The sequence below is a fragment of the Rhamphochromis sp. 'chilingali' genome, assembly GCF_963969265.1.
Source record: "Rhamphochromis sp. 'chilingali' genome assembly, chromosome: 16".
Lineage (NCBI taxonomy): Eukaryota > Metazoa > Chordata > Actinopteri > Cichliformes > Cichlidae > Rhamphochromis > Rhamphochromis sp. 'chilingali'.
In genome coordinates, this window is record NC_137943.1 from 13,844,665 (window position 1) to 13,871,725 (window position 27,061).

At 41.7% G+C, this 27,061-nt stretch overlaps 1 protein-coding gene and 1 long non-coding RNA gene across 8 annotated transcripts; both read right to left on the reverse strand.

Moving 5' to 3' along the window:
- Nucleotides 1-10,342: 10,342 nt before the first annotated feature.
- Nucleotides 10,343-25,746, reverse strand: LOC308383898 (phosphatidylinositol 4-phosphate 5-kinase type-1 gamma-like). Of its 7 annotated transcripts, XR_013969237.1 has the most exons (19): nucleotides 25,180-25,746; nucleotides 21,047-21,075; nucleotides 20,816-20,905; nucleotides 20,542-20,672; nucleotides 20,337-20,454; nucleotides 18,526-18,678; nucleotides 17,792-18,091; nucleotides 17,349-17,557; nucleotides 17,189-17,272; nucleotides 16,766-16,814; nucleotides 16,517-16,601; nucleotides 16,256-16,426; nucleotides 15,256-15,412; nucleotides 15,088-15,156; nucleotides 14,796-14,996; nucleotides 14,441-14,673; nucleotides 13,739-13,813; nucleotides 11,877-11,960; nucleotides 10,343-11,771 (listed from the first exon to the last, which is right to left on the reverse strand). XR_013969237.1 is itself a non-coding variant. In XM_080862107.1 (18 exons), the coding sequence occupies exons 1-17, from the start codon at nucleotides 25,271-25,273 to the stop codon at nucleotides 11,881-11,883; spliced, it is 2,256 nt and encodes a 751-aa protein (XP_080718233.1). In that variant the 5' UTR covers nucleotides 25,274-25,746; the 3' UTR covers nucleotides 10,343-11,771; nucleotides 11,877-11,880. The 7 variants fall into 7 exon arrangements, 5 of the variants coding, with proteins under 5 accessions (XP_080718233.1, XP_080718231.1, XP_080718230.1 ...); XM_080862107.1 differs by lacking the exon at nucleotides 13,739-13,813 and having other exon boundaries at nucleotides 11,877-11,963; XM_080862105.1 differs by having other exon boundaries at nucleotides 14,441-14,996.
- Nucleotides 25,747-25,880: 134 nt separating this feature from the next.
- LOC308383900 lies at nucleotides 25,881-26,728 on the reverse strand. Its single transcript, XR_013969239.1, has 2 exons — nucleotides 26,290-26,728; nucleotides 25,881-26,113 (listed from the first exon to the last, which is right to left on the reverse strand). It is a non-coding gene; the product is annotated as an uncharacterized lncRNA (long non-coding RNA).
- Between the last annotated feature and the right edge of the window lie 333 nt (nucleotides 26,729-27,061).

A 27,061-nucleotide genomic window follows, 5' to 3' on the forward strand; every position in this document is an offset into this window, starting at 1 on the left:
AAGCGAGACGGAAGAAAGGAAGATTGAAAAGCAGCACTTTTTGTGAACTTCCATCCTGTGGAGTTTTCTATAAACCGTGATCTGGACGTGGTCGCCGATAGCGTTGAGCTACCGGCAGCTTAGACTGAAGCCTCATCCTCTTATCCAGTTTCACTTCTTCTCCTCTTTTCTCATCTGTTTTCTGAAGGCTGACATGTGCATAAGCAGAATGGCTTCCAACCTAGTTTGTCCCTTTGGCTGCTTTTGTGCTCGACTTGAACAAAATGTATTTTGTTTGCTCGTGTGTCTGTGTTTGTGCGTGTGTTTGTGCGGCGTGCGTAGCGTGAGTGCATCCTACATGAATTCTCCCTCGTCAAGATGTCAGCTATCATTGAATAACCTTAATATGCAACGTTAAAGAGGGAGCAGGAGAAGCCGGAAAGAATGTATCATTACGAGCTCTTACTAGTTTCATACAGGAGGATGATGCTAACCAATTGTATGATTTCGCTTGTGTTTTTCTTTTTTTATATTCATGTTTTTATTTTAAACTGTATGAACTTTTGATTCTGTTGAAGTAAACATTTAGATTAGGATGTTGTCCATCGGTGTCCGTGTACTTGTCACTTGTTTGATGCTAAGAAATAGATACATGAAGCAGTTTGTTTATTTATGAGCTTTTTTTAAAAAAAAAATCTAGTTTGTGCATAGTAAAATAGAAACACTGAGAAATGTTGTAATGAGTGCCATATTGCATTGCAATAAATGCCAAACCATCAGTGTATGTAGGTTTTTAATTGTGTTTTAACAGAAGTTTGGAACTGTAATATATTTAAAGTTCACTGTAATGCACTCTCCGGGCTCTTTATGTTTATAATTTCTCCGTTTTGGCAGAAGAAAGTGTCCTCTGTGAAAGTCGAGACTTAGTCAGAGGTGCCTGTAACAAGGAAAACAACTCCAGAAGAACACCCAGCTGAAAGTCTGCTGGTGTTATCGCACACAGTGTTGCGTTTGAGTGGGTACGAAAGAGAAAAGAGACACAGAAGAAGAGAAAAGAAGGAGACAGAGTGGGAGAAAGGAAAAGCTGTGAGGAGAAAACAAACTTAAATTAAAAGAAGAGAAAATTAAGAGTGGGCTGTCACCAAGAGCATCTGTGTGGCCTCGTGCTTTTTTAAAAAATTTTTGGTTTCTTTCTTTCTTCTTCAGTTTTTTTCTCACTAAATTGGGCTGAGCCTGCAGTGCAAACATGTCAAATCAGCAAACATCTGTCTCCCGCTACACCGCCACACAAACATACACTGCATATATATGTGTATACTGCGACACACGCAAACACACACCAGCGAGTTGATTGGAGGAACCCTTTGATATATATATAAAAAAGGTGAAGATATGATTGGGTATCATTCTGGCAAAAAATGTCAATGTTTTTCCGTCCTAATGAGAGTTGCCTGCGCACCAAGAAGTGAATACACACACACGACCCCCTGCCTCCCTCTCAGTACGTCCAAATCACACACAGCAAGCAAAATGCTGATGGTGGTTAATGAGGCGGAAGCCTCTGAGTAAGAGACAGAAAGAGGAAGAGAGAGACAGAGGGAAAGAGTTGTGTTGGCTCGGAGCAATGAAACAGGCAGCTTTCGTCAAATAATGAGACACTGACACCACATTTAGCAGGTAGCCTTTTGGAATGATGCATCAATGCACTGAACTCTACCTGGAAAAAAAAAGAAACAGAGTAGCAGCTGTCTTATTAAGAAAAACTCTTCAAAGGTTGAATAAACTCACTATCCACTGTTTCAAACTTGGCTGTATGGATGTAGCGTGTGTGACTAAGCTGGTAGATGTGCTCTGCAGGTGACTCTGTTGGTTTTGTCGTCACTTAGAAATTTGAATCCTGCTGATTTTGGTGATTACCTGATATTTCCTATAGTGGTGCCATCAGGCAAAAGCACGGGAAAGAGCCTCTCCCATCAGTCGTTCCCGTTTCTCTCCCTTATCTCACTTTTTTTTAAGTAATGAAAACACTGTATCTCAGCTTCAGTCATTCCAGTCCACTCTTAGGACATCATCGCTAAAACAACACAGTCCGACTTGTTCCTCGCTTCACTGTGTTGCTTTTAATTTGAAATCGTCGTGTTATTAGCCAGACGTCGTTTTTCTGTGTCAAACGCTACTTTTAAAGCGTAGCACCCTACTTTTAAGGAGCTTTCACATGGCACATCAACACATTTTAACCTTTAGCACATCTTTTCAGACACTTTCATCGCCACTATGGAAAGGTCATGATAAATTAGCATCAGTAAAGTCAAAACTTTACCGCCAGTAGGGCAGGTGTTTATTAGTCATAGGTTCAGGAGTTTGAGTCTTCTTGGTTTGTGAAATGTCAGCAGCTGTTGAATGGACAGTAATGAAATTTAATGCAAACATTTGTAATTCAAAGACGATGTTATCTTTTGTTTTTTGCTCCAGTGTCAGCATGTTGATCCTTTCCCTCTCTGGCTTTGACCAATTAACTTTTGTTGTCTTGTGTTCAGTGTCAAGCACAAACTGTTAGCATGTCAAAACACTAAGATGTGAACCATCAATACGTTAGCGTTAGCTTATTTAGCTCTAATCGCTGTAAACCCTTGAAAAGATTCACCTTTGCATATCCAGAAGTCTATGACAAAGTTTTTTTTAGCAAAGATATTTCATGCACCACTTTAAGGTTACATTTTCATTGCATTTATTACTATAAAGTCGCCTGTAGGCGTTCCGAGTTGTCGTCAAATTGATCAATCACGGGGATAAAAAGGACACAGTTTAGTGCTGAATCCACATTGACTGATGGTAGAGTGAGCAGTAGATATTTTAACCCTAAAAGACACTCTTGTTATATCGAGAAGGGCAGATCAAATTGAATCTTTCTGTCTACGTGTCTCAGTGGGAGGCGATTGTGGGTTTTTGTCCCTAGATTAGGGTGGGTACAGAGCCAGCTAATCCTACCCGCTCTTCCATGTGGGAGTGGCAGTGGGGTATCTTTGCTGTGCAGCCAGCCGTAATCTAATGGGAGCGAGATCGTGCTTTGTACACGGGCACGCTCGCTCACACTCAGCTGGAGACGCACAACACAAAGTCTAGATTTGTTTCAGGATTAAAAGCATCACCTCAGTAACTGACATAGTGCCACAAGCATTCCCACAGTAAGCCCAATGAGGTTGCCTCTGTGTGCACATGTGCATGTGAGGCCGTGAGCGTATGCGTGAATGTGGCTGTATTTCTATCTGCTGCTGTTGAGTGTTATATATGTATATATAAAAATCAGAGAAAAAAAAGAAATGAGCGGAGACAAATTTATGTACACACTCACATCCAGACACACAAACTCGCAGCATTCAGTACCACTGGAGAAGCAGCTGCCTAAATTGGCAGCCCATGTCCCTCTCATTATGCTGGCCAGTCACTCGTGTCCTGGCGCTCTCTCTCCCCTGCTGCTGCTGCTGGACAGGTAGCATCTGACACACATTAGCCTGCTATTAATAACTTCTGTTGCAGCCATTATCACACACTTAGGGAAAACGATCCCCAGGGTGCCATTTTTGCAGAGACATGCATTAAATATCCAAAACCACCCGATTTTCTCTGAAGTTCTGCAAGCAAAGCAACCGTTTTGTAAGACAAGATTCAGTTTTGCTTAGATGGAAACTCTTGTCAGTTGCAGTGCAATGATTCGATTACCCCTTTGTGTCTTTTTAAAAAAAATTTATGCCTTTTTAATGAAGATAGTAGACACTTTAGGATTAATCCAGGATGTCTGTGAGCTCAGAAGTAAATCCTAAGGAATGTGTGTGGGTGTCGTCCATGGACCTCACCCAATAGAAAGGGAATACCACAGTGATTAAGATTAATCCTACAGGTTCGGACAATCAACACAAATACCATCACAGGATCTCCACCATCAATATCCTGTGGTGCTCTTTCTTGGGTTCTTTACAACCTGATTCAGTGTTGACATTGTGTCTGTTCAAATAAAGGCTTTATTGGGTCATGGAACAATATTTCTTACAAGGATCATGGTGTGTTAGGTTAGCCTATATGTTTACCCTTCTTATAAATGATGCCTCCAGGATTGGCAGGAGGTCAAGGATTCAACCCTTGGTGCAATAAGCCTTTGTGAGTGTATAGAAACATATACAGTGAACTGGGGTCTTAGATGGATTTGACTGTAATACCGTTGTTGCTTTTGGTAGTAACTTACTTTATTGGCGACCGAACCTATGATCACAGGAGCAAAATTCTGTTTATTATAGTTTTTCAAAAAGCCTTTAATATCTTCAAAATAGCCCCTCAGAGACTAGTAGCTATGCTAAAGTCAATAAAAAAAATATATTACGTAAAAGTTACATATTGATTTGCATGTTACTGAGTGAAATAAGTATTTCATCAACAAGCTAACATGACTTTCTGGAGAAATCCTTGTTCTTACCCATAGCAGAGAGGTGTTTCTTGTAGATGATCACTGGGTTTGCATAAATCTCAGGAGTTCCTCATAAATTCTCTAAATCCTTAAGATTTCTTGGCTGCTGCTTGGCAACTTGAAGTTTCAGCTCCCTCTGCAGATTTTCTATAGGACTAAGTTCTGGGGACTGGCTAGGCCACTCCATGACCTTAGTGTGCTTCTTCCTTATCTGCTCCTTTGTTTCCTTGGCAGGATGTTTTGGACTATTGCAATGCTGGAAGACTCAGTCACAAATGATCTACAGTGTGCTTAAGGGAAGGAGGTTCTAGTCCAGGTTCGACAGTGCGGCGCACGGACAGATTCATTGTCTCCTCAACATGTTGAAATCATCCTGTACCCTTAGCAGAAAAACAGCCCAAAGCATAATGTTCCCTCCTCTGTGCTCGACTCAACAAACTTAGAAATTCAGCTGGAGACCAAATCATTGTTTCCTCACATTACTCCCACAGTGTCTCACTGAGCTTTTTTCTATCTGAGGTATCTTCCTGTTAAAAGGGAGTTTTCCCCTCCCGCTGCCGCTAACTGCTTGCTCATAGAGACTCATCTAATTCCTGAGGTCTTCTCTGTATTATTGTAGGATCTTTACCTGTCAATATAAAACACCCTGCGATTACTGTTGTTGTGATTTGGTGCCAATTGAATTGAATTGAATTGAATTGAATTGAATTGAATTGAATTGAATTGAATTGAATTGAATTGAATTGAATTGAATTGAACTGAAGGAGGAAATTGTTTGAATAATTTGAATAAATCTGAAACCTAACATAACATATAACATTTGTCTTATTTGGAATAAGTATGGAACAAATCCACGTCACTCTCCTTTATCTGCTACCCATGCACCTCTAGAGAGAAATAACCAATGAGAGCTGGCACACAGAAACATACAGGACTAGTCAAGCATCCAGTCCAGAGCTTCAGCAATATCTGTTTTAAGATCAGGTAGTTGGGGGAATGCTTATCTGACTCTGTTTAAGCAGGGCAGAGGAGAAATGTAATAAGTGATAAGTGGTCAATCCAATCTTGCTCTGCATGCATCTTTGTGCCTCTATGTGTGCAGTGCATTCGTCCACATTAGTCCATTTTAATATACAGGCAAAACCTTGACAGCTCTGCTGGCTTCTAGTTCTGATAAAGCTCCACAAAGGTACCAAGCTGGATTTGTTTTATGTTCCACCGCAAACCACGTTAAATTGACGGGAACCCCACGAGCAAAAGAGGCAGATTAAGAAGACATGGGCAGAGGCGATGCACGGCAGCACGCTGTCAGGGAAAGTTTTGTCCTTCATCAGCCCTCCATCCCTTTATTCATCCATCTCATTAAGGATGGCTAGATGATCAATAGGAGAGAAGCAGTAGAAGGGGATTAGGATTAGAAATCGATGGCTTTGTTTTCTTCAGCCTGCCAAAGATAAACACTGCCTTAAGACACTGTCAACGCAGTGGAGAGTCTTTCAAGGCTTTTCATGTGTGTGTGAGAGGGCACAGCATTCCCTCCGCGTGGATGCGCAGACATCTGTTAGCAGCTTCTCACGCCAAGTTAAAAAGAGATGTTTCGATCCCTGCCATGAGACTGGAAAAAGGGGGAGATGGGCTCTGATCCAACTTAGCGGGAATCTTCTATGGTAAGATTCAACCAAGGCTCTAGCTGGGATTTTAGTAGACTTTTCTTCCAGCGCACTTCATCACTCCATTGTCAGCAGTGTTGAACTGTGAGTGGGAGATACAGGTTATGCATCACAGATCAGAGACTGGCTTCACATCAAGTCACCATTTCAAGACTCTCTCAGAATAGCTGGAGATGACTGATGAAGAGGTAGTATCATAATTTGCTGGCTGCAAAGAAAAGTGATGCTCCTAAAAACCTGAGTGGGCTGCAAGGAGTGAGGCAAGGCATTCTGGGTAGGTGAGGCTCCACCTCCCACACAGAGATTCAAAAACATACCCCCTGCTTTGATCTCTCTTTCTCTGCTTTCTCTCTCTGCTCCTCTTCTTCTCTCTTCTTTTCACGTGCATGTGCAGACGCACACACACACTGCACACTCACCCTGTTTGTTCTGGCTTTCGCCCCTCTCTGCTTTGAAAGAACAAAGCCATTTGTTTATGTTTCCTGCAGATGAAAGCTCAGCTTTGTGATGGCCCATTCACCCCAGGTACAGATGCTGCCGCTCCACCGTGTTTCTTTAAATCCACGAATTATTTCGAAATATTTTTAGTTTATTATTCCTCGTCTATGGTCTATGTTTCATTCCCCAACCTCTTTGTTTCTTCTTTTTGTGATAATCACCATGATAATATTACTTTTCAAAGTCACAGGTGTCTGATGTCTATCCCAGCCTGCATGCGAGCAGAAAGCAAGGGGAGGAGCAGAAATAGATTGGAAAGGAAAGATAGTCATAGAGTTTCCAGTGCATCTAATATGCATGTGATTGGCTTTGGAGCTTACAAAACAGCCTCAAGCGGACGTTAGGAGAACATGCAAACTCCATGCTAGGAAACATCATGCAGGTCTGATGCAACTATTTCACACTAAAGAATATTTTTTTTCGTTTTAGGGCTCATCAAGCGAGCCCATTTTTTATCTAATGAAGACACGTTTCTACAAATGGTCAAAAATATAGACCTGGGGTTTAAGATTCAAGAAAACCCCACCAATCAAGAAAGCACTTGGTGACAGTGGGAAGGACAAACTCCCTTTTAACAAGAGCAAACCTGAAGCAGAACCAGGTACAGCCATCTGCCACAACCAGTGGGGGGTGAGAGTGATGTAAGATGTAAAATAATCACTTGAAGAGAAGATAAATGTAGTGAATTTTAATGAGGACTCTTTTTCCATTGCAGGTGAATGTACAGCAGTGGTACAGTGTACGTACTGGATCAGTGCACAGTAAACGGTACCCATGCCATATTCGTTAAAACTGGATAACATGCCTGCTTGTGTTACTGTGTGGATTAGTAATGTTTTACCAGTACATGTTTGACTGTTATGGTGCTCTATGGCAAAGTGGAATAAAGTACTGTTCACTGTTCTATCAAACTTTGGCTACACAGATTTTTTTTTTATGTTATTTGTTCTCACTTATAATTATTTTTATTTTTTTTAAAGTCTGCCTGCCCCTCTGTACATCTGGTCTTCACTCCGTTTGGTGGTTAAAAGTTGGTCACTTTCACCAAAGTAACCCCAAAGCAGAGGTTCTCAACATGTGAAAATAAAACTGGGAAAACAAACAGACAATAGTACGATGATGCTATCATGTTGACCTGCGTTTCGATAGATTCAGCATGTATCTTTTATTTTTTTGTTTAAATGATGCTCAGTTGGCACTAAGAGGCCCAAAGCATGCCAAGAAAATATTCCCTAAACCATTACAGCACCATCAGCAGCCTGAACCATTGATACCAGGCAGGATGGATCCATGCTTTCGTGTTGTTTACGCTGAATTCTGACCCTATCATCTGAATGAGCTTGAGACTCGTCAGGCCGAGCAATGCCTTAGCTTCCTGTTCTTACCTAACAGTAATGGTGCCCTGTATACTTTCCTGCTGCTGTAGCCCAGGTGCTTCAAGGTTTGACATGTAGTGGATACTGAGATGCTTTTCTGCATACCTTAGTTGGAACAAGTGGTTATTTAACTTGCTCTTGCTTTCCTGTCAGCTCAAAGCAATCTGGCCATTCGCCCCTGACCTCTGGCATCAGCAAGGCTTTTTGGCACGGAGAAGCGCCGCTCACTGGATATTTTCTCTTTTCAGAACATTCTCTGTAAACCCTAGAGATGGTTGTGTGGGAAAATCCCAGTAGATCAGTGGTTTCTCACTTTACTCAGACTTGGCTCATTAGATATTTGTATTAATGAGGCACTGAACAAGTGCACCTAATGAAGTGACCAGTAAATGTGTATATATACACACACACCCACAAACGCACACACAGAGGCTTTTTTTACTCGCAAGTTTAACTATTACAAAAAAATGCCCAGTCACACCGCAACCTTAATTTAAACCTTATTCTAACTTTAGCTCTAAAACCAGGTCTTAACTCTAAAACGGCTGCATTTGCTTAAAGTGTGAAAAAATTTGAGCCAGCCAAAATGTTCTACCTTTCACAAAACTTCATCGCTCTGGGCACTCAAATCGCTTCTCGCTAAGATAGCTGCAAATGTTTTCATTTTCTAAAATGTATTTTTGTCTTTGGTTTCTGTTAAGAAATGACTACAATCACACACCTAGCTGAGCAGTGCTTGAGAAAGCTGCAACCCACAGCCTGAACAAACAGTTTTTTTTTAACAGGCACAATCACACACACGTTGAGCAAGTGTATCCTTGCAGCTGTCCTCTTTTGAAAAAAGTATCTCGATGATTGCCTGAGTGGACAGTTGTGAAATGTAGCTACAAAAACATGGCTTTAAACATGGAGTTAGTTGCACTTCTGGGTTTGTTAAAGAATATCCTTTTGGCTGAAATTCAGGAAGTAGGCATTAAATAGGATGGAGAGGGGGGGGGAAAGGGTGCGTGTCTGTGTGTGTGTATATGCATGTGCACTGAAAGGTAGAAGGACAAAAAAGTGGAAAATCAAGAGAGGGACAATTTCATTCTTGGACAATTGGGCAGGTGGCTGCTGATCCTTGTCCATCACACATTCCATCAGTGCCCGACATGCCTGACTTGTCACCCTGACTGACATTCACAACTCTGGCCCACACAAGCACGCAGCAATACAAGTGTACCTGCACCAGCAGTCAGCAAATTCACTGCACACTTGATTAGATTTACTCTGCACTTTATTTGTATTTTACTTTTCCTCAAAGCAAATGTGTTCACATGCTTACAAATTAAAGGAAAACTTGAACTCTGAGGCCCTTTTGCTGGCATGATTTAGGTCCACGTTTCCCCTTCGAGGAGAGAGACTGCTGAATCCAGCGATAAGCTTTATCCTGCAGCGAAACATTTCTTTCCAGTGACAGCAGTCTCTTCCGAGATGACGACGCTCCCATTCATGAGGCACGAGGGGTGGCTTGACGAGTGTAAAAATGATGTGAATCATATGCTTCAGCATTCACAGTCACCAGAACAACTTTGGCAGATTTCTGGATCTCTCCACCGCTATCATCGAAACACCAAATGACTGAGTATATTTTGTAAGGGTGCTGTGTCATCTCTCCAGTTGTGTTACAGACATTTAGAGAACCATTATTAAAACACCTTTATGCTGTTTTATCCTTTAATTTGTCCCCCATCTGTGTATAGGCTACACCCAAGTGCGTGCTGTAGTTCAGTATATTTCCTCAGTACTTTTTATTGCTTATAATTAGCATCACTCTGTCTTTCCTCTGTTCTCTGTTCATTATAATAGAAACCACTATGACCAGCATCACTTTATGCAGACTATCAGCTAAAATTTCTGGTGAGCTGTTTTGGTTGAAGCCCTATCTCTTTCGAATGGCGCTGCATTTATAGCAGTAAGTCCTCTGGCGATTTATGAAAATAAATACATAAATACAATCTCCAGAAAAGCAGTCGAGATGTCATATCATTATGTTTGCATGCCTTGAAATGTCAGTGTGATGTGGAGGAGTGGGATGCGTGGCTTTAAATACAAGCCCCCCTTTTATCATCCATTAGAAACACAATAAAATGACCTATAAGCAGATGATATTCTGGTATATGTCTTTATGCAATTTAATTCTACGGTTCAACTAAAAGGGGTGAGAAACACTGTGCGACGTTTCAGGCACTGAGAATTCCTTTTCTGAGACACTCTGGTGCCATCTAGTGGACAACTGGTTTGTGACCGTGATTTAGAAAACAACAACAACAACAAATTACACAATATAATTTAATTATATTTTACACAGTGATCAGCTACAAACACCGTCACCTACAACGAGGCAGGTTAACTTCAAATAATACAGTGATGTGGTGCAGTGCTGCTTATGGACACAGTCAGGGGGACAAACTTGCTTTAGCCAGCATCACAGTGTGTGGAAGAAGGATAGTATGGCGTGCCTTTTCTTGGATGCTTCAGTTCGTACTTTGTTTAATTTGGTAAATCTTGATTAATCTGGGGTGGCTGAAGACTCGGCCGATTCAACTCTTCTGGCGTAGCCAGCAGGCGTGCAGCTGCTTCGGACTTTCATGGCCTTGAACAGCGATAGCAACTTTTTGACAAACAAAAAATATTCGTTTCCCAGTCACATGTTATACGCATGCAAACACATGCGCAGACAGAGACATAAGGGCACAGATGCATGTGGTACAGCACACACAGATTATCAACAATTTACAAAAGACCTTTTTTCTCATTTTTTCCCCTCTCTTGACCTCTTTGAATATGGAAAACGAGTAAGTGCTTGGCCGATTTCTTGTTTAAACTGCTATAAAACGCAGTTTCTCACAGTCGCATATGGATTTAAGAGTTTGTGTTCGTTACATATTATCAGAAAATATGAATAAACAACTGTTACGATTATACCTTAGTTAAAATCAGTAAGGCAATGTAAACAAAGCTTTCATCGTGAGATCAGAGTTTGTCGAGTGGACTGAAAGAGAGAGAACACTGCACGCACGACACCCACAACATCAACTGTGTTTGAGTGTGTTTTCGACCAACAGCTGACGACAAGATAATAAAACACATAATTATAATAAAAAGACCTTAGCCACTGGTACACCGATAAAGTGCTAGGAATAAAGTTACACACAGCTTTGACATGCCTCTAGTGAAAAAGACAAATGGACACACAAATAAAGCATGAAGTTGTAAAGTCAGGTAGAGTCAAAAACAAAGAAGTACCACGTACAGTATGTCCATATTGCATAGCCAGAGCTGGAGAGAGTGATATCTGGACTATGTTGCTTCGCCTGCCTCCAGCCGGCAACCTGATTCTGGATAAGAGGCAGAAAATAAGCACGTGAAGGTTTGGTATCTCTGGAAACTTTGGGATCAACTCTAAAATTTATCATGTTGTGTTTGTTGCACAGAGAGCCCCGTTTTTATAACACTGAAAGCATTCACAGTGCCAGCGTGATACCTCCACTTGATATCAGTAAGATTGTCCTGGAGCTGATGCTTTAAAATGTTGCCTATAATACTGTAAGGTTTTTGATTGTTTCTTCAGCTCAGCTAAATACTTCCAAAAAAGTTCACTCCTTTGGTTTTTATTGGCAAAGCAAGCTCTCACATGCAGCTTGGCCAATCAGCGTGAACTCTTCGTAGCGTCCTGGTGGTTTCATCATTAAAGTCTCACAGATGACCTCTGGCTGCACCCACCGATGCTGCCTCCTCTGTGAGTTACTGGAGAACGAGAAGATTAACATTAGAGAGGCTGGCAAAGCAAATGCGTCCACTCGTGTCTGTTCTGTGATTTAACTTTGACTCATGAATGAACCGTGCACCTACTGGTTCACTCTCCCCATCTGAGCCCCGTCTGGACTCTGAGCTGCAGTGCAGAGGAGAGTACGCCCAGCTCCGATCCTCCTGAGTCTGCTGTTACCAAACACAGCCGGCAGAGGGAAGCGCAAGAAGAAAGAAGAGCAGAGGACTTAACACTGATTTGGGAAACAGAGCTCTGCAGAGACAATCCCTATTCCCGGAACAGTTTAAAGCTGCAATGTGCAGTTTTGCATGTTGTGGCTTCTGAAGGTGATGCATGTATAAATATTAAAATCAGAATCTGAAATAAAAGCCTCATCATCAGATCAAGCCATAGCCATTCTGTCCAAATCATGCAGATCAGCTTTAAGGGCGACTTCTCCAACTTCTCTATCATTTCAAAAGGGAAACTAGGTCTGTGTGAACTAGATGTTACTTCCCCTCTTTGTTGCTTGTAAATTATTTCGCTGCTGCTTTTTAAAGTCACAAATAATTAATGTAATATGGAAACTTAAAACGTTAGCGCCATGGTCATTTACTGCCTCAGAAAGGATGATTACATTCAAAGAGGTTCAAAGAAGCTTGAACATCACTAAAAGCACAAAGCAAGTACAAGTTACAGTCAATTAAATGTAGCACAAAAAGTAAGGACATTTGTGTTTGGTTGATTATTTCTTTGTTGTAACAAAGAACTGCTTCTTGCCAAGGATTTCCTGGTGGAAATCCTGTTTCTGCTGCCACACTTGTAAGGAAAATGCATTTGTGGGTCGAGGCCATGAAAAACTTGCCAAATCTTCTCTGCTAATGCCAAACAGCTTATTCTGCTGTTGACTCTTGTTTCGAGCCTCTGGTACCCCAGGTGCTGACAATCAATTGGCTGATTTGTGCCTGATTAGCAGCACCTGTGAGCATGGACCCTGTTGCAATGGTCAGTTGGCGTCTTCCCCCAGCGTGCCACATTTTACTGGTCTGGATGAGCTACTTGATTGTATGTTCCACAAAACTAAGCTGCATTATTATTTGGAGTGAACCCAAGTGCGATCTCTAAATTGAAGGATACAGCCGATATCTGCACAGTTCCCACTGTCCCAAGAAAATTAATAAAATCCTTTAAGACCCATCTCACCTTGGTCATTTATGGATCTGAAACATCTCGCTTCAGGCAGATGTTTCAGATCCACACTGACAAAAACAGACTAAGGAACAGCTTTGATCCCTCAGCCATCACCACGCTGAATGCTGCCAGATTTTAGACAATCAGATCCAATACCACTTTGATGTACAATGTTTACATTAATACAACACAATATCATGTTTACATATTAACAACTGCAGTTAACATTGGTATTTACATCAACACCAATTTTTTTTAATTTGTATTTTTATTTTATTCTTCATCTAGAGACCTCACTTTCATTGTCCAATGTTTCATTGTTACCACGGCAATATAGATTCTCACCCTGTCAGCACTTAGGAACCGTAGGCATGCCTTTGCCCTATAAATGTGGGACATTTTAAGGGGAAAAACTGGCTTTCCAATGGAATAAGATTTACTGCCAAAAAGCATTGTTACAACAATCAAATCATCAACCAAACACACATTTATCCTTACCTATTGTACTACGTTCATTTAGAGGTCCAGAAACCTACACGTTCCAACTAATCTTTACTGTCAACAAGCTACATGACATGCAGTTTTATATGCAGCGCCCTTTCTTGTGACATCCGCATGAAATAAATCATAGGAAACAGACTTTATTTTACCTTCAAAGATCATTAAGTAGCTATGTGTGCAACAGGCCCAATGGAACAGTTACTACCAGTGTAGTCTAGTATGTACAAACATCACCTGGACTAATGCACAGCTAACTACTTTGATGGTGACTTACATTGTAACTTGAACTAGAGTTTAGCTTACGACGGCCAAGAACTGGAGAGTACACCCAATATCTGCCATCTGCATACTGATGGATGGACACACACACACACACACGGACACACACATGAAAATGAAGTGATCTGAGCATAAAATTATATGGAAAAATAATATGCATGAGAATATAGAAGGAGTTATAAGAGAAACATAAAGCAGAAAATGTGGAATAAATGGAAGAATGCAGCAAAGACAAACAAAATCCCACAAAGGATAGAGCTGTGGAGAGCTGTGAGTGAAGCTGAGAGGAGGAATGACTGCAGATCAGCAGCTAAGAATCATGCTGTGCAGAAAAGGCAACAATCAAAAAGCATGGACGGTGGCTCCTGGCAGCCTCATGCTTCAGTTGAAATAAAGCATTTTGAAAAGCAGGAGCATTTCCTATAGTGCGTGCAAACAGATAGAGCCCCCTCTCCCCCCCCTCACCATCACAACTCTACCACGCTGTCCTGACTGGGCCACTGCAAAAGACCCAGCAGATCAAAGACAAACATCAGATAAAATCATCTTTACTCCCTGAAAATGGATTTTCTCATAAATCAGCTGTATGATCATTGTGGTTTGTTTTACCTACTTTAAACTGGTTAGTATCTAGTGTGGAATATTTTCTGCAAAACAAGAACCAGAAGAATTGGAGTGCGAAAACAGGGGAACTTACAAAGTATATGTCGGAAACCTGCACCTCTCCATCCAGTGAGTCGTGGCTGCTGGAGACAGACAGCTGATTGCGCGACGTACGTGGTGACTGCTGACACACCTGGGGGCTTTGAGGGACAGAGGAGGGGGGCGTCGATGGCAGGTGGTGAGAGGAGTTGTGGGAGTAGGAGTGAGAGGATGCCGGACAGATGGGGGTGAATGCTGATGCAGGAGGAAGGGTGGAGCTGTTTGGACCTGTGGATCGTGCAGCAGAATGACAGACTGGAGAAGAAAGGCTTAAAGACTGAGCAGAAGCAGGAGATGTGAGTGGCTTGGTGGACGGACGGATTGATGAAGTAAGTGTGGAGGATGAATACCCGCTGCACTGAGAGGTGGTGGAGGAGGAGGACACAAAGGAAGGAGGAAGGCTGGGTGATGAATACTGAGAGCAGGGGTTAACAGAAGGAGGAGTGGATGACATAGATGATGCAGTGACAGGAAGCAGAGGATCAGCTGCTGGATGGCTGGATGTGGGGATTTCTGTCATCTGTGTGAGCTCCGTGCTCTTTGGGATTTTACTGCATTAACCAAGACATAGAACAATGTTAGAATACCACATATGAATAAATGGAAACCATCCTGGGATTTTCGCACTGCATATGCATCTACCTGAGCTCCACCTCCACTGTTATGGTGTCCTGGCGTTCACCGTGAACCTCAACTATCTCTTTTTGTGACCTGAAAGCAGACAGAAGCACAGAGCAAGCATGACCATGGAAGAACAATATCATAAGAGCAGATTAGATATAACATTTTATATTCATCAGATATTCTCACCTGGAAATGTTTGGTGAAAGCATTTGCCTCCTGTAGCGAGGGTGCTCAGGTGTATCGAATGGGGTGGTGGGTAGGGAGTTGTTTGATGACAGAGTGGTAGCGATAGATGCTGTGGTGGCATCTTCAAATGAAGGAGGGGTGCAGGGCGGTTCCTTCCCTGAGGGGCATAGTTAAGTAAGAGATCATGAGCTGTGTGCGCAAGAGAGATGAAAAAATGAACAGGACATAAATTCTTTAAGAAACAGAGCACACTAACATTAAAGGTGCATCTCAGGAGGCTGTACCACAGAACAAAGATCTATCTGAGTGTACGACACTGCACTGCACTCTTCTCTGAACCTCTGATATCTGAACTCTGCCATATGCTTGCAGTGGTCCTTAAACTCAGTTACCTGTGCAAAATTCAAATTTAATTGTCTTCTTACATTCTTGCTCTTACAGGTCTTAGAAAGTTTACAAATGCTCCCTTTTTTACTGAAGTAATATCCATCTGGTATTGTTGTGCACACCTCATATTATTCCCTTCCTGTGTCATCTAGTATTGATTTGTTACTTTTACTTATACTTTGTTTCTGATGCTGCTATGCTGCTGCTTCATCACTGCACGTTAATAATAAACAATGTTTGATTTATTTTACTTAAAGGGAAAAGGAGCACTCAGCTGCAGAAAATAGAGGACGTCAGTGTCAAGGTTAGAAATCGTGTTGCTGTATTAGCTTTTAACTTGGTGTAAAAACAACAACAACAAAGGAGACGTAAGCTTTCTTAAGGAACTTCCTAACACACAAATCACAACAGTAGTTCCGTCAAGGTGCTTTAGACTGTAAGGTAAAGGTAAAGCCCCTAATGAGCAAGCGGTTTAGCGACAATGGGAAGGAAAAACTCCCTTCTACCAGAAAGAAAGAAAACCCTTAAAGGAAACCTTTGTGCACCCTGTGGGAAATATTTCTCTGTTCTTATCAAGTCATTTTTTTCCATTAAAGCTTAGAAAAGGTCATACCATTGTCCTCCAGCATGGGGAAACTGCGAGCTCCTCTTAGGTTCTCCAAGTTGTCCAAGTTTTCTGGCCTGTCATCAGTCAGTGAAGGACGCTGCCCCGTCGAGCTGGCTCCTGCACTGGACTTGGACATTAGAACCCCTCGTCCTCTCTTGGATGGAGACGATCGCAGTGCTGTAAATTCAGCAGATGGATTACTTGGACTCGTTCCCTTTATTAGGACCAGAGGAAACACTACAAACTGCGACCTGTGCACGAACTCACAGCAACTCTTCTTGAACACAACTGTGCTACAGAACTTGTAGAACCTCTCAGCATAGAAGCTCGGTCTGTGAACCGACACAGTGTCCTGTGGGAGAATACAGGTCCCAATAAAGAAAGAGTGAAGATAAAATATATAAACATTTTCTATCCTTAATATATGCCGTAAAACAAAAAACAAGATATGGTTTAGACTGGTCTGTTGGGCTTGGATTCAAACTATTACATAACAGTTACATAAAAGATACTCACTCCATCATGGATGAGGGACTTCCAGGAATGCTCCAGTTTCTTGATCAGCCTGCCAGATGGAAAAATTCAATTATTTATTAGGTGCCGCACATATCTAGCAGTTTACTGCTAAATCAGTGGCTAATATTGCCGACATAAAGCAATCTTCCCAAATAAAAAGAAAAATAGAAATCAACCTTTATGTAGATCCTCATTCCTTCCACCTGCATATTATTATTAAATGATTTTGCAGCTATTTAAAATATGACATGCTTGATGACATAAGTAGTTCCCAGTAAAAAACTAAGGGTTTGAGTATTAACAGTGCATTTTTTCTTAATAATCTTCCCAGAACGGTGCTACTTCTGCACCCAACTAAGCCTTAGTTGTTGCGTTTTCTTCAGTGGCACACTGTCTCACAAGTAGCACACACTGATCACCTACCTGTAGGACTGCAGAATGTCAATGATTCCAATGAACAGCAGGAGGCGCTCCCCTTTAGCACCCATAGCTGGAATGCCACCCATACTAAAGAGAGCGGAAAAGTTACCGTGTGCATATTTGAGGTGAGGATGAGGAGAGGCTTTTTGAAGTGCTGTCTTACGTGTCATCCTGCTCCAGAGTGTCCCTGCATGTGGAGCCTCCCTGTATTGACTCCATGGCACTGGAATACAAGGATCTCTGCCCTGCGGGCCTCTTTTCATCCCCTCCTTTGATGGGTGAGCCCTGAGACTGACGCTCTCTCTCTGCTTGGGTCTTGTTGTGGACCCCAAGCAGCAAACTGTAGTCCATAATCTTAAAACTCTCCAGAACCTGATGTAAAACACATAAAATGCAATAAATATTTGTGAAATCTTTGAGGAAAACTATGAATATTTGAGTATGGAATTAATGTTAGAGCCTTTTAAGCTTTTTTTTTTCTGCTTTCCTCAAATTCTTTCATGAACTACCAGGAAGATGTGTGGTTGGCTTGGCTGCTAGATGCACAGTGTTAATCTACTTTTACAAAGACCAGTTTATCCAGCTCCTTTCTATTTGCCCTCTTACCAGGCAGTCTCTTTGCAGCGTTTTGACCAGAGCGCCGTATGTGTCCTGGTCCAGTGTGAGGCCTTCAGGAATATCACTCAGAAAGTCCAGGTCTTTAAAAGTGGGTTTGGACTTCTCTCTTTCCTTCTTGGATGCTCGCCGCTTGTATGTTGAGCCCTTTAAGTCGAACTTGAGGTGCATGCGCACGGAGCGTGGTAGAATATTGTTCATCACAACCACTCTGATGTTCTTTCCTCCACACTGGACACAGTAGAGGCCAAAAAACTTTGGCAGTAAAGTCCGGGGGTTCTGGTTCAAGTTCTGGAGAGGGATTTATAGAGGGAGGGAGAGAGGCGCAGGGAAGAAAATGTGGCACATTAGTGGTTCATTTTGGTTGCAATCTGTGGCTTCCACCCCATTTCAGTACCATGCACATGCGAAACAGCGTGACTCAACACCAGGCCTCAGCTCATGCTTGTGTTTCTCCACCGTGTCCGTGCTTCACCAATTAAGGAGTACCCAGCCTAACTCCGTGCTCTCACCTATCACAACACCACCACCTGCTGACATCACCGCTAACCTGGGCCAACCGCGGAGGTTTGGATTAAGAGGATAAAGGTGACTCGAAGTTTCTGTGGCATGTGCAGTTCAAACCCAAAGCAAGATTTCATTCTCCAACTCCTAACATATTATCACACTTATGGAAATCATTCATTTTACTTTCCCAAAATGATTCTAATGGATGAGATACTTACCATGTAGTATCCAGGGAGCAATTTCTGCAGAAACTCAGCCTCTTTGTGCAGCACAGTTTTGATGATAAACTCATCATCACGGGTCACGTAGAAAATTGAGCCACTAGCTCCTGGATTTGACAGCTCAATCAGTGGCTCATTACACAGAGAATACTAGACAGAAGCACAGATAAAACACAGAGTACAATTTAACCTCAATTCAAACAGTCTGACTTTACGATCTCTGGAAACATGTTTTTAACATGCAAATGCTACAAAAGCAAACTAATTCATTAATTTCATATTATGCTTGTGTCACCTGTTTTGACAGAATAATTAGATAGTCAGAAGTTCGTACAATATTCATTATGTCTTTTTTGGGTGGCTGCATAGCTTTGCTCATGTTTGAGCCACTAGAGCTTTCCACCATCCAACCAAAGGACTAATGCATCTACCCACTCACTCGACATTACTCATCAGCACAAAAAAGAAACTATGTGTGTATAGACTGTTGAGATTACTACAAATTAATGCTGTATTAGTCACTCAAATGAACTTACTATCTTTACTGTTGCATTCATTTATCTTATGAAAGTGTACAGAAAGCAGGGATGATGTTTTACCAAAGCTCGTTAAGCTTTAGCCTAATGGAGGCATTCCAGTAGCATCAGCAAACTTCTCACTATATCTGACATCTGAGGTATTTGAGGTAATTCTCTGGTTGGAGGCTGGAGAAATGAGCTGAGAGGTAAGCGCGTACCCTTTGATTGTAGCTAATTTGCCTCACATAGGAAGGCAATTTTCTATGGCTTAGCTGACAAAATGCAATTATCTCATTACTCCACCCCTCCACCGGCAGCACAAACACATGCAGACACAAAAACAAACCGCTCTAACCGTCTGCTGCCACTACTTGGAATTTTAAAAGGAAGGCTTTAGTCAGCTAATCTCCCTCTGGCACAGGTAGAGTGTGAGCTTAAATGTGCTGCTGAGAACACGCTATGTCACCTCATGTGCACATGCACAGTGTGTGAATGGTCGTGCAACTGAGAACTGGGACCTTGATCTTGACCTTGACCTTGGGCATGATTTGAGTGGAAACTCATTAGGTTATCATTGTGTGCAAGTTTCACTGAAATCTGACCAATGCTTTAGGGAGAAGGGTAATTCTTGTAAAAATGTAAAGGTGCTCACAGCACAGCAACTATTACTTTAACCTTGAGCACAACACGGGTGAAGATCATTATGTGTAAGTTTTAATATACTCTGACTAATACTCCAGGATGAGGACTGATATTTAAATTGTGGATGGACACATGATGGGCGCCTTGCCGTGTCACATGATCATCTGAGTTAAAAATATTGCGTCATGTCTAATAACTGGTGGAAATGATATTGACATACTGCTTTTCCCACAATGTTCCTACTATGCAAATACAATTCAAGCTAAATATTGACAAATAGGAGGTCTTGGGCAGGATTATATAGTTTGAGAGAGAACAGTTAAATTACAGCGAAATACTCGGAATCAAGTCACACATTTCAGTCAGGATGACTTTGGAGGTGGGTTACAAAGTGGCTTGCAGAGACAGTGATAATTGTAGGAAGGCTAATGCAACTTAAATAATGTGCTTTCCACTAGGATGTGTAGAAGGATATTAGCTGATGAATTGAGACTGATGGCTAAGCTATGCTATGCTATCTTTAGTTTATGAAAATCTTCACTGCTCATCCCATGTGTAAAGGAATAACAGTTTAGTTACACTGTAATTTAGATGATGCTTAAATACACTGAGTGCATTGTGAGTCATCAGAGAAAATAAGTATCTCACCAGGTAATCATCCGGTCGGATCCCAAAAAGCTCTCTGAAGTAGCGGAAGGCCACAGGGGCGTAGGTTTTAAACCTGAAGTCTGGGAAGTGGTGGGCTGGTGTGAGGTTACTGCCTTCGCTGTATGGAGTAAAGTGCGACAACAGAAAGAGGATAAGAAGCAATATCTCATGGAAATTGTATGCACATTTACTGATATGAATGTACCTGGGGAAGAAGATGCTTTCAACCACGTAGAAGTCCTGCATGAGCACATCTCTCTCGGGCTTGGAGCTGAGGTTGCCAACAGTATATCCGATACCCAACTGGATGGCACCTTTCAAAGCAGAGGAGGTTGTCTGGAGGCGGACAACAAAGAAAAGAGCAACAGACCAAGGTGTGGGTGGCAAACAGTTGAAATCGTGATGCCACGAAAACCTACAAACAGTATTAAGAGGCAAACAGGCAAAAAAAAAGAAAAAAAGAACAATAAAAGAAAAACCTTCTTGTAAGTCGTCTCTCCAGAGGCATCGACCCTCCTGTGGCCAATCTTCTTCTCATGCCCTTGGCTTGATCCGAATGGGGACGGCATCTGTCACAGATAATGTGTATTATTCCCATGAAAGTTACAATGAAATGAACTATTCAAGCAACAAATAGATGAGAGAACAGATCGAGCAGATGCAAGACACAGAGACAGGTGAGGGTGTAGAATGTGAAGCAACAATGGCACCTCTGTTATTTGAGCCTTCCTGCTTGAATCTGTGGACAGAAAGAAGGAGAAAAATGTTTAGCTGTAAACTCTTCACACTTCACTCACTCAGTGCCCACATCTGTACATTACTCAGCATGAGTGAGTGTGCAGATGTAGCTTTAACCCTTGTGTGGTGTTCGTATTTTTGTTACTCAGCCAGTGTTCATGGGTCTGGTGGACCCGCTAGAGTTTTGGCTTTCCAAATTAACACTATCAAACAATTTTATGTTAAATTACTCAACAGATGTTTACTTCATCCCAATTACAAGACATATGAACAGCAAACATGGTTAATTTTTTCCCTTTACCTTTGTTAGATCACATTTATGAATTAATGTGCTTCTCGTTTTTCTTTTATATAAAATGTTATAAATAAATCAGTTATAATCAAGTGGAGTGAGTGGAAAGACACAACACATTTACACGTGAAAAAATAATTAATTGTTTAATTTTTCTTTTGAAAAAAACTGAACACGGGTCTCACAGACCCGAACACCATACAAGGGTTAATATCAAGCTAAATAATTAGCCCCAAATTAGACTGAAAGCACACGTCAAATATCCCAAAGTGAAAGAAACAACCAGACTCATTCTGTGGATGCTCAGGATCCTAGTTCAGAGTAGCAACATAGATTATGAGCACTACATGATAGTATGCAACATCAGCTCAAACTTTCTTAATTTTGTAGGTTTTAACTCGAAAAACTTTATCTGCAGAGCTTGAAAAAGCCAGTATAGCAGCATTGTCATTAGCATTCTGTTCCACATTCCTTGGCTCAGGGTCATTTCATTTTAGTTCATTTAAAAATGGAAATGTTCAAACGCTACTTCTGCAGCATTTATTAATCTTGCCAAGTAAATTGGTGTTTAAACTCACCGCAGAAGAGTTTAGTCTCTACAAGTTAAAAATTGTTTGATAATCCAGAAAGAAAAACAAGATACTGGATGCAGTGAAACTGACATCCAACAGTCAGGCTGCTGCAGCGTACCGTCTGTGTTTTCTATTCCTGGATCAGTGAGATTTGTAGAGAGAAGGTAAAAACTCTATTGGATTGACTTCCTTCTTAATCTGAGTGCTGCCATTGGCCGAGGTGTCCAGATCACATCACCGACCAATCACATGCAAGGATTAGGAAAAAATCTTTCCAAGCGGCAGGAAGGACGCAACTAGGCTGTGTTTGTATGTATTTAATAGGATGAGAGAGCAGGAAGCAACTTCATGGTAACTTTCATGTTGTATGAGAGTCAAGGTTAACAAAACATTGCTGAGATAATGCATGAGAAAGCCATGTTAAAGTACACAGCAGACACTGTAGCAGATGTTGCTGTCAGTTAATCATAACAGAGCAGTTTGCTGATCACATAATTTGCAAGTATGATCTCAACTGTCATAAACTTAAACTAACATGCAGAATATTTGATTTAACAAAAGTATGGGTAGCACACAGTCCTCCAAGGCCATTAATACAAGTGTATTCTCCTCTTACCGACTCTTTGCTTCAAAATAGCAGCTGTTCACTATCTCAGTGGGGCGTTTGCTGAGTAGCTCTAAAGACAATGCACAGCTGAGGCTCCAAGGAGTGTCATTAGTTTTGCATGTGTTTGCTCATGAGTACAATGTTCCTAGGTTACAGTTACAGGATGCTAACAGTTAATGGAGTTCATCTTTTAATGGCAATTGTTAGGACCAGAGCTAGAGAAAGATTTTTAAAACTGACACCAATATTTGACAGTTTAGAAATCCAATATATCAGCAATTATTTTCTTCTTTCCAACACATGAAACATAAATAGATCTCTCCAACATTTATTATGTGCAGTTACTTATGAGTTCTTGTTAAGATGATATGACAACACAGTGTAAAAATAATCTTGTTAGTGTATTACTTGTTTATGCTCAGCTCAGGTACCAACAGGAAAGTGCAAAGTGCCCTCTGGTGGACAAACTATGCAACATAACCACTCATAACACAGATGAGCGGTGTTTCTTCCCTCTCTTCTTTGCCTTTGTAACCATAGTTACTCCGCTAGCATTTATTTTTGGTCACATGCCATTTGTGTAACTTTTGCTGTTGATTTATAATGCACATCAGGTTTTATAATACAATTTTATGGTTTTTCATTATTAAGTTTATTAATTACTATTTATCTCAACATACCTATTGCAAAGTAATTTTGGTTCCTACCTTACAGTGTTTGTGGTGGGATTGTTTTTAAAGTGCAAGATTTTGTGTGTCAGGGAGACAACAGAGAAAAAATTGGAGTACACACTGTTCTGTTGGTATTTACTATAGAAGATATTTTTAAGAGAAACTAAAGCCTGCCATAAACCCACAGCAACAGCCAAAGAGATTGGAGGACACTACCACGACCGTGACACTTTTAAAATGTGTATTTTTCTGATATAATAAATACCAGGATCAATATATTGAAGAATAGCTCATATCGGCTGGTCCATCGCCCCACAAATATATTGGTCAGGCACTAAGTTCAAAGCCTAAAAGGTGAACTGTGTAGTGTCAGTGAAAATGTGAGGGGATCACCAAAGGTGTTCATCCTCCGGAAACAATTATTGGTCATTACAATCAATCCAATATGTGTTAGACAAACTGACTGATTACAACTTGACATCACCATAGGTAAAATCAAAAATGCTCAATCACTATTTTGCACACACACACACAAAAACCAGTATTTGAACACATGATGCGCACAATTGCACAAACAAAAATAAGTGGATGATGAAGAATTAAATGATTTCTTTGAGGGGTTAAGTGGACTGTTTTGAGTGGCAATGGGGCAAAAAGTTCTGCCTTTTGTCAGGATGTATCCACCTGTAGACTGCAGATTAGTACTGCAACAAAGCCTCTCAGGCAAAACAATGAGAAGGAGTATCCTGGGGTGGACATGCACACAAAGAGTCTCTGTGGGATTAGGGTCAGGCTAGAATAACGTGTCACTGAGCTGCAAGCAATAAACAGGACAAACCCCACTGGGTCATCTGAGATTAGTATGTGGGTGACAGGCCACCTGTAAGATGAATTTACTTTGAATGTGTAATAAAAGAGTTTAAAGGACATGTGCAGTAACTGAGAGCTCACTGAGGTATTCTTGTTATGACATATTTTGTGTCAGTGTTGAGAGAAATATGCCTTAAGGGCTGTGCGTTTGATGGCAAAGAGGATTATAGCTTTTCCTTATCAGCTGGGGGGAAGAAATGGTGGCCTGTTGCTGTGACATTAATGTGAAACTAGACATGGGGGTAGATTTTGAAGCTCTTTGCATTCAGATATATTTTGTGAACCGCTTACGCCTGAGCATGCACAGAAAGGAAATTTGCTGCAAAATTAAATAACAAAATTAAAATGCCATGGCATGCTCTGTGGTATGTGAAGCAGTGGTGTCCACAGCAATGCCTGAAAATGATATGCATTTAAGAGATTACTGTGTGATTTATGTTTTAATTCCACAAGAGATTACATGAGCCACTCTCCAGATATAGCTCGGAAGAGGACCAGACAGATGGCAAGAATTATGAGGACGGAGAGAAGCGGAGGAGAATAAAATGACACCTGACAGAGACCGAGAGAGCACACAACGTTTACCAATGGATGCTCAACAGCTCACGGTGTGTTTGTCAGCCTGTTAATGATGATGCACATACAAATGACTGCTGTCGTGTGTTTGCCATGCAAGTAAACACTTCCACGTACTCATTTGGGAAAATTAACTTTCATCTCAGCTCAGCTTTATTTGGTCTTGTGGGAATGTGTGGACACATCCCTAATGTGCACCTTGTGCTGGTGCCAGCCTGCGGTGAGTCAGTGGCATTTAAAAAAAACACAGTGACTTCAATCTTGAGTTATTCAACCCACCAATCTATTGTTTAGTCCCACACTTTAGTGGGATTACCCTGGGCTACTACTCTGTGGATCTGTTTTGGTGTGATTTTCTCGTCTGTGCCTAGCTGTGTCCACGCACTGTTTGCAGGGTAGGATGCAGCCCAGCTATGCCCAACTTCCCGGGTTAGATCAGCTTTCATAGGCGGCGGCTATTAATAAAACCGCCACCAAAAATGATGGCCGTTTGACAATTTCACTAAAACATACGAACCAGGGTCCCCGAATTCAAGCTGCATAGATGGGCCAGCGGCCGCTGCCTCGCTCGGGCTGCCGTCATCCCCGGTTCCCGCAGTCCCCGCTTCCATCTCCCGGACGGTTCCTGATCACGATGCGCAGCCGCGTCCTTCCTCAGCGGGAACCAGATGTTGCTGGATGCAGAACCCCGGTCCGATGTTTATTGCTATAAATGCCCACCACATAACTCCACGGATGCAGGTTTTATCGCTGTGGAAGTGTAGCGGCGCGGACATGCTCAGTGCCAGCGGTGCCGATCATCTCTGCCGCTGTTCTGCGTCATCGTCATTATCACGCACCGGGTAGGGCGCGTGCCACTACAGCGTGAGCCCGCAGCTCTCAGCAAAGTAACAGCAGGCCGGGATACACTGGAGGGCAACGATAGGCCTGTACGTGTGAGTAAGAAGGTGCTGCTTCAAACTTAGAAAAGTAAGAAGCTTCTGTAAATATAAGGACGTTGAAACAATGGCGCAGAAAGCTGCATTTGGTCACAAGGGAAAAAACAACAACACACGAACTATAAAGAGTTGGATGTATTGGTGCATATTAACCCTAGAACACTATCGCTAAAAATAGTAACACCATCACTAACGCCGGGTGATTTTTACCCAATATAATATACCCAACAAAAAGTACTTGTCATCAAAATATATAAAATATATGACAACACATGACAAATTAGAGGGGTTTTCTTTTATTTTCAGCTGTGCCATATCTAACAAAATGGAAAAAAAGTTTCATGGGGGGACCCTAAAAAATGCTCCAAAATTTCTGGAAAATTAGCAGTTGGAGAACAAAACAAATCCTAAACAAAAATATAATGATGCTGGAAACTTGGTCTTTGGTCCACCCATTCCTGGGATATTTGAGTCTTCCCTGGTGAAGGCACAGTCTCCTTGACACGCGAACAGCTGCAGGAGAGAGAAACAAAAAATGGCATTTTTTGAGTGGGTAAAAATGACTAGTTGACTAAAATATTTGTTTTTACCATATGAATTCCCTTGGAAATCACCACTTGTTGATATTTATTCATAACCACTGCACTAAATAAGGATAACATGCAAATTCCAGGACCACTCTTACTTACCTATTCCTTACATGCAGTCAGTACACACAGGGTAGTAATGGCGTGGACACACCGGTCGACGGCAGACATGGCACCTGTATCGCGTCTTCCTGTCCAAGCCTGTGGGGCACACCTCACTAAGGGACCACTGCTTTCTGCTGCCACTGGTCGTGCCTCACCTTCAAGAGTGCCAGGGGTAGGGATGTCGAGCATGCTACAGATCAGGACTCTGAGTTGACGTGACAGATTTGAAGAGGGGAGCCTCTGCTCTGCCCATGGTTTGATGAGTGCCAATGCCAAAGCCTGCATATAAGGCCTCCTCTGCATTTGGTTTTCACCTCTCTTCATTGCATTCTCATTGTGAATGATCAATGAGTTTATCACATCATCATTGATCATGCCATAGAACACGCAAAGGGGCCATCTCTTGGTTTTTCTTCCACAACCATAGTGAGCGCACATCTGGTCAAAAGTATCGACACCTCCCTTTGTTTTGTTGTAAAATTCAATCACTTCGGGCCTACGAGTGGGTCCTATGCTTGGTTGTGTATGGATGGATGACAGGAGCAGTACAACCTTCTTTTTTGAAGCTTTGTCAGGGAGGAAGGACACCAAGGTTAGTTCTTTGGTAAAGAGAAATGCACTGGAGCCTGGCGCGTGATTTTCTTTAACTTTCATCACTTGTGGGATCTGCCTTTTGTTTGCTTTTATTGTTCCCACTAAGGTCATGCCACAGCTAGCTACATAACATAGCTTTTAGATTTAAAAAAAAAAGAAAAGAAAAAGAAATCTA

Excerpts from the sequence above, each read along its gene's own strand:
- LOC308383898 (XM_080862104.1), bottom strand. The coding sequence starts at position 25,273 with ATGGAAGCGGGGACTGCGGGAACCGGGGATGACGGCAGCCCGAGCGAG. Across the intron at positions 18,679-20,336 it reads TCCGACCGGATGATTACCTG|TATTCTCTGTGTAATGAGCC; the intron begins GTGAGATACTTA and ends GCTTCTGTCTAG. Across the intron at positions 15,413-16,255 it reads CCCCATGCTGGAGGACAATG|GGAAGGAACCGCCCTGCACC; the intron begins GTATGACCTTTT and ends TATGCCCCTCAG.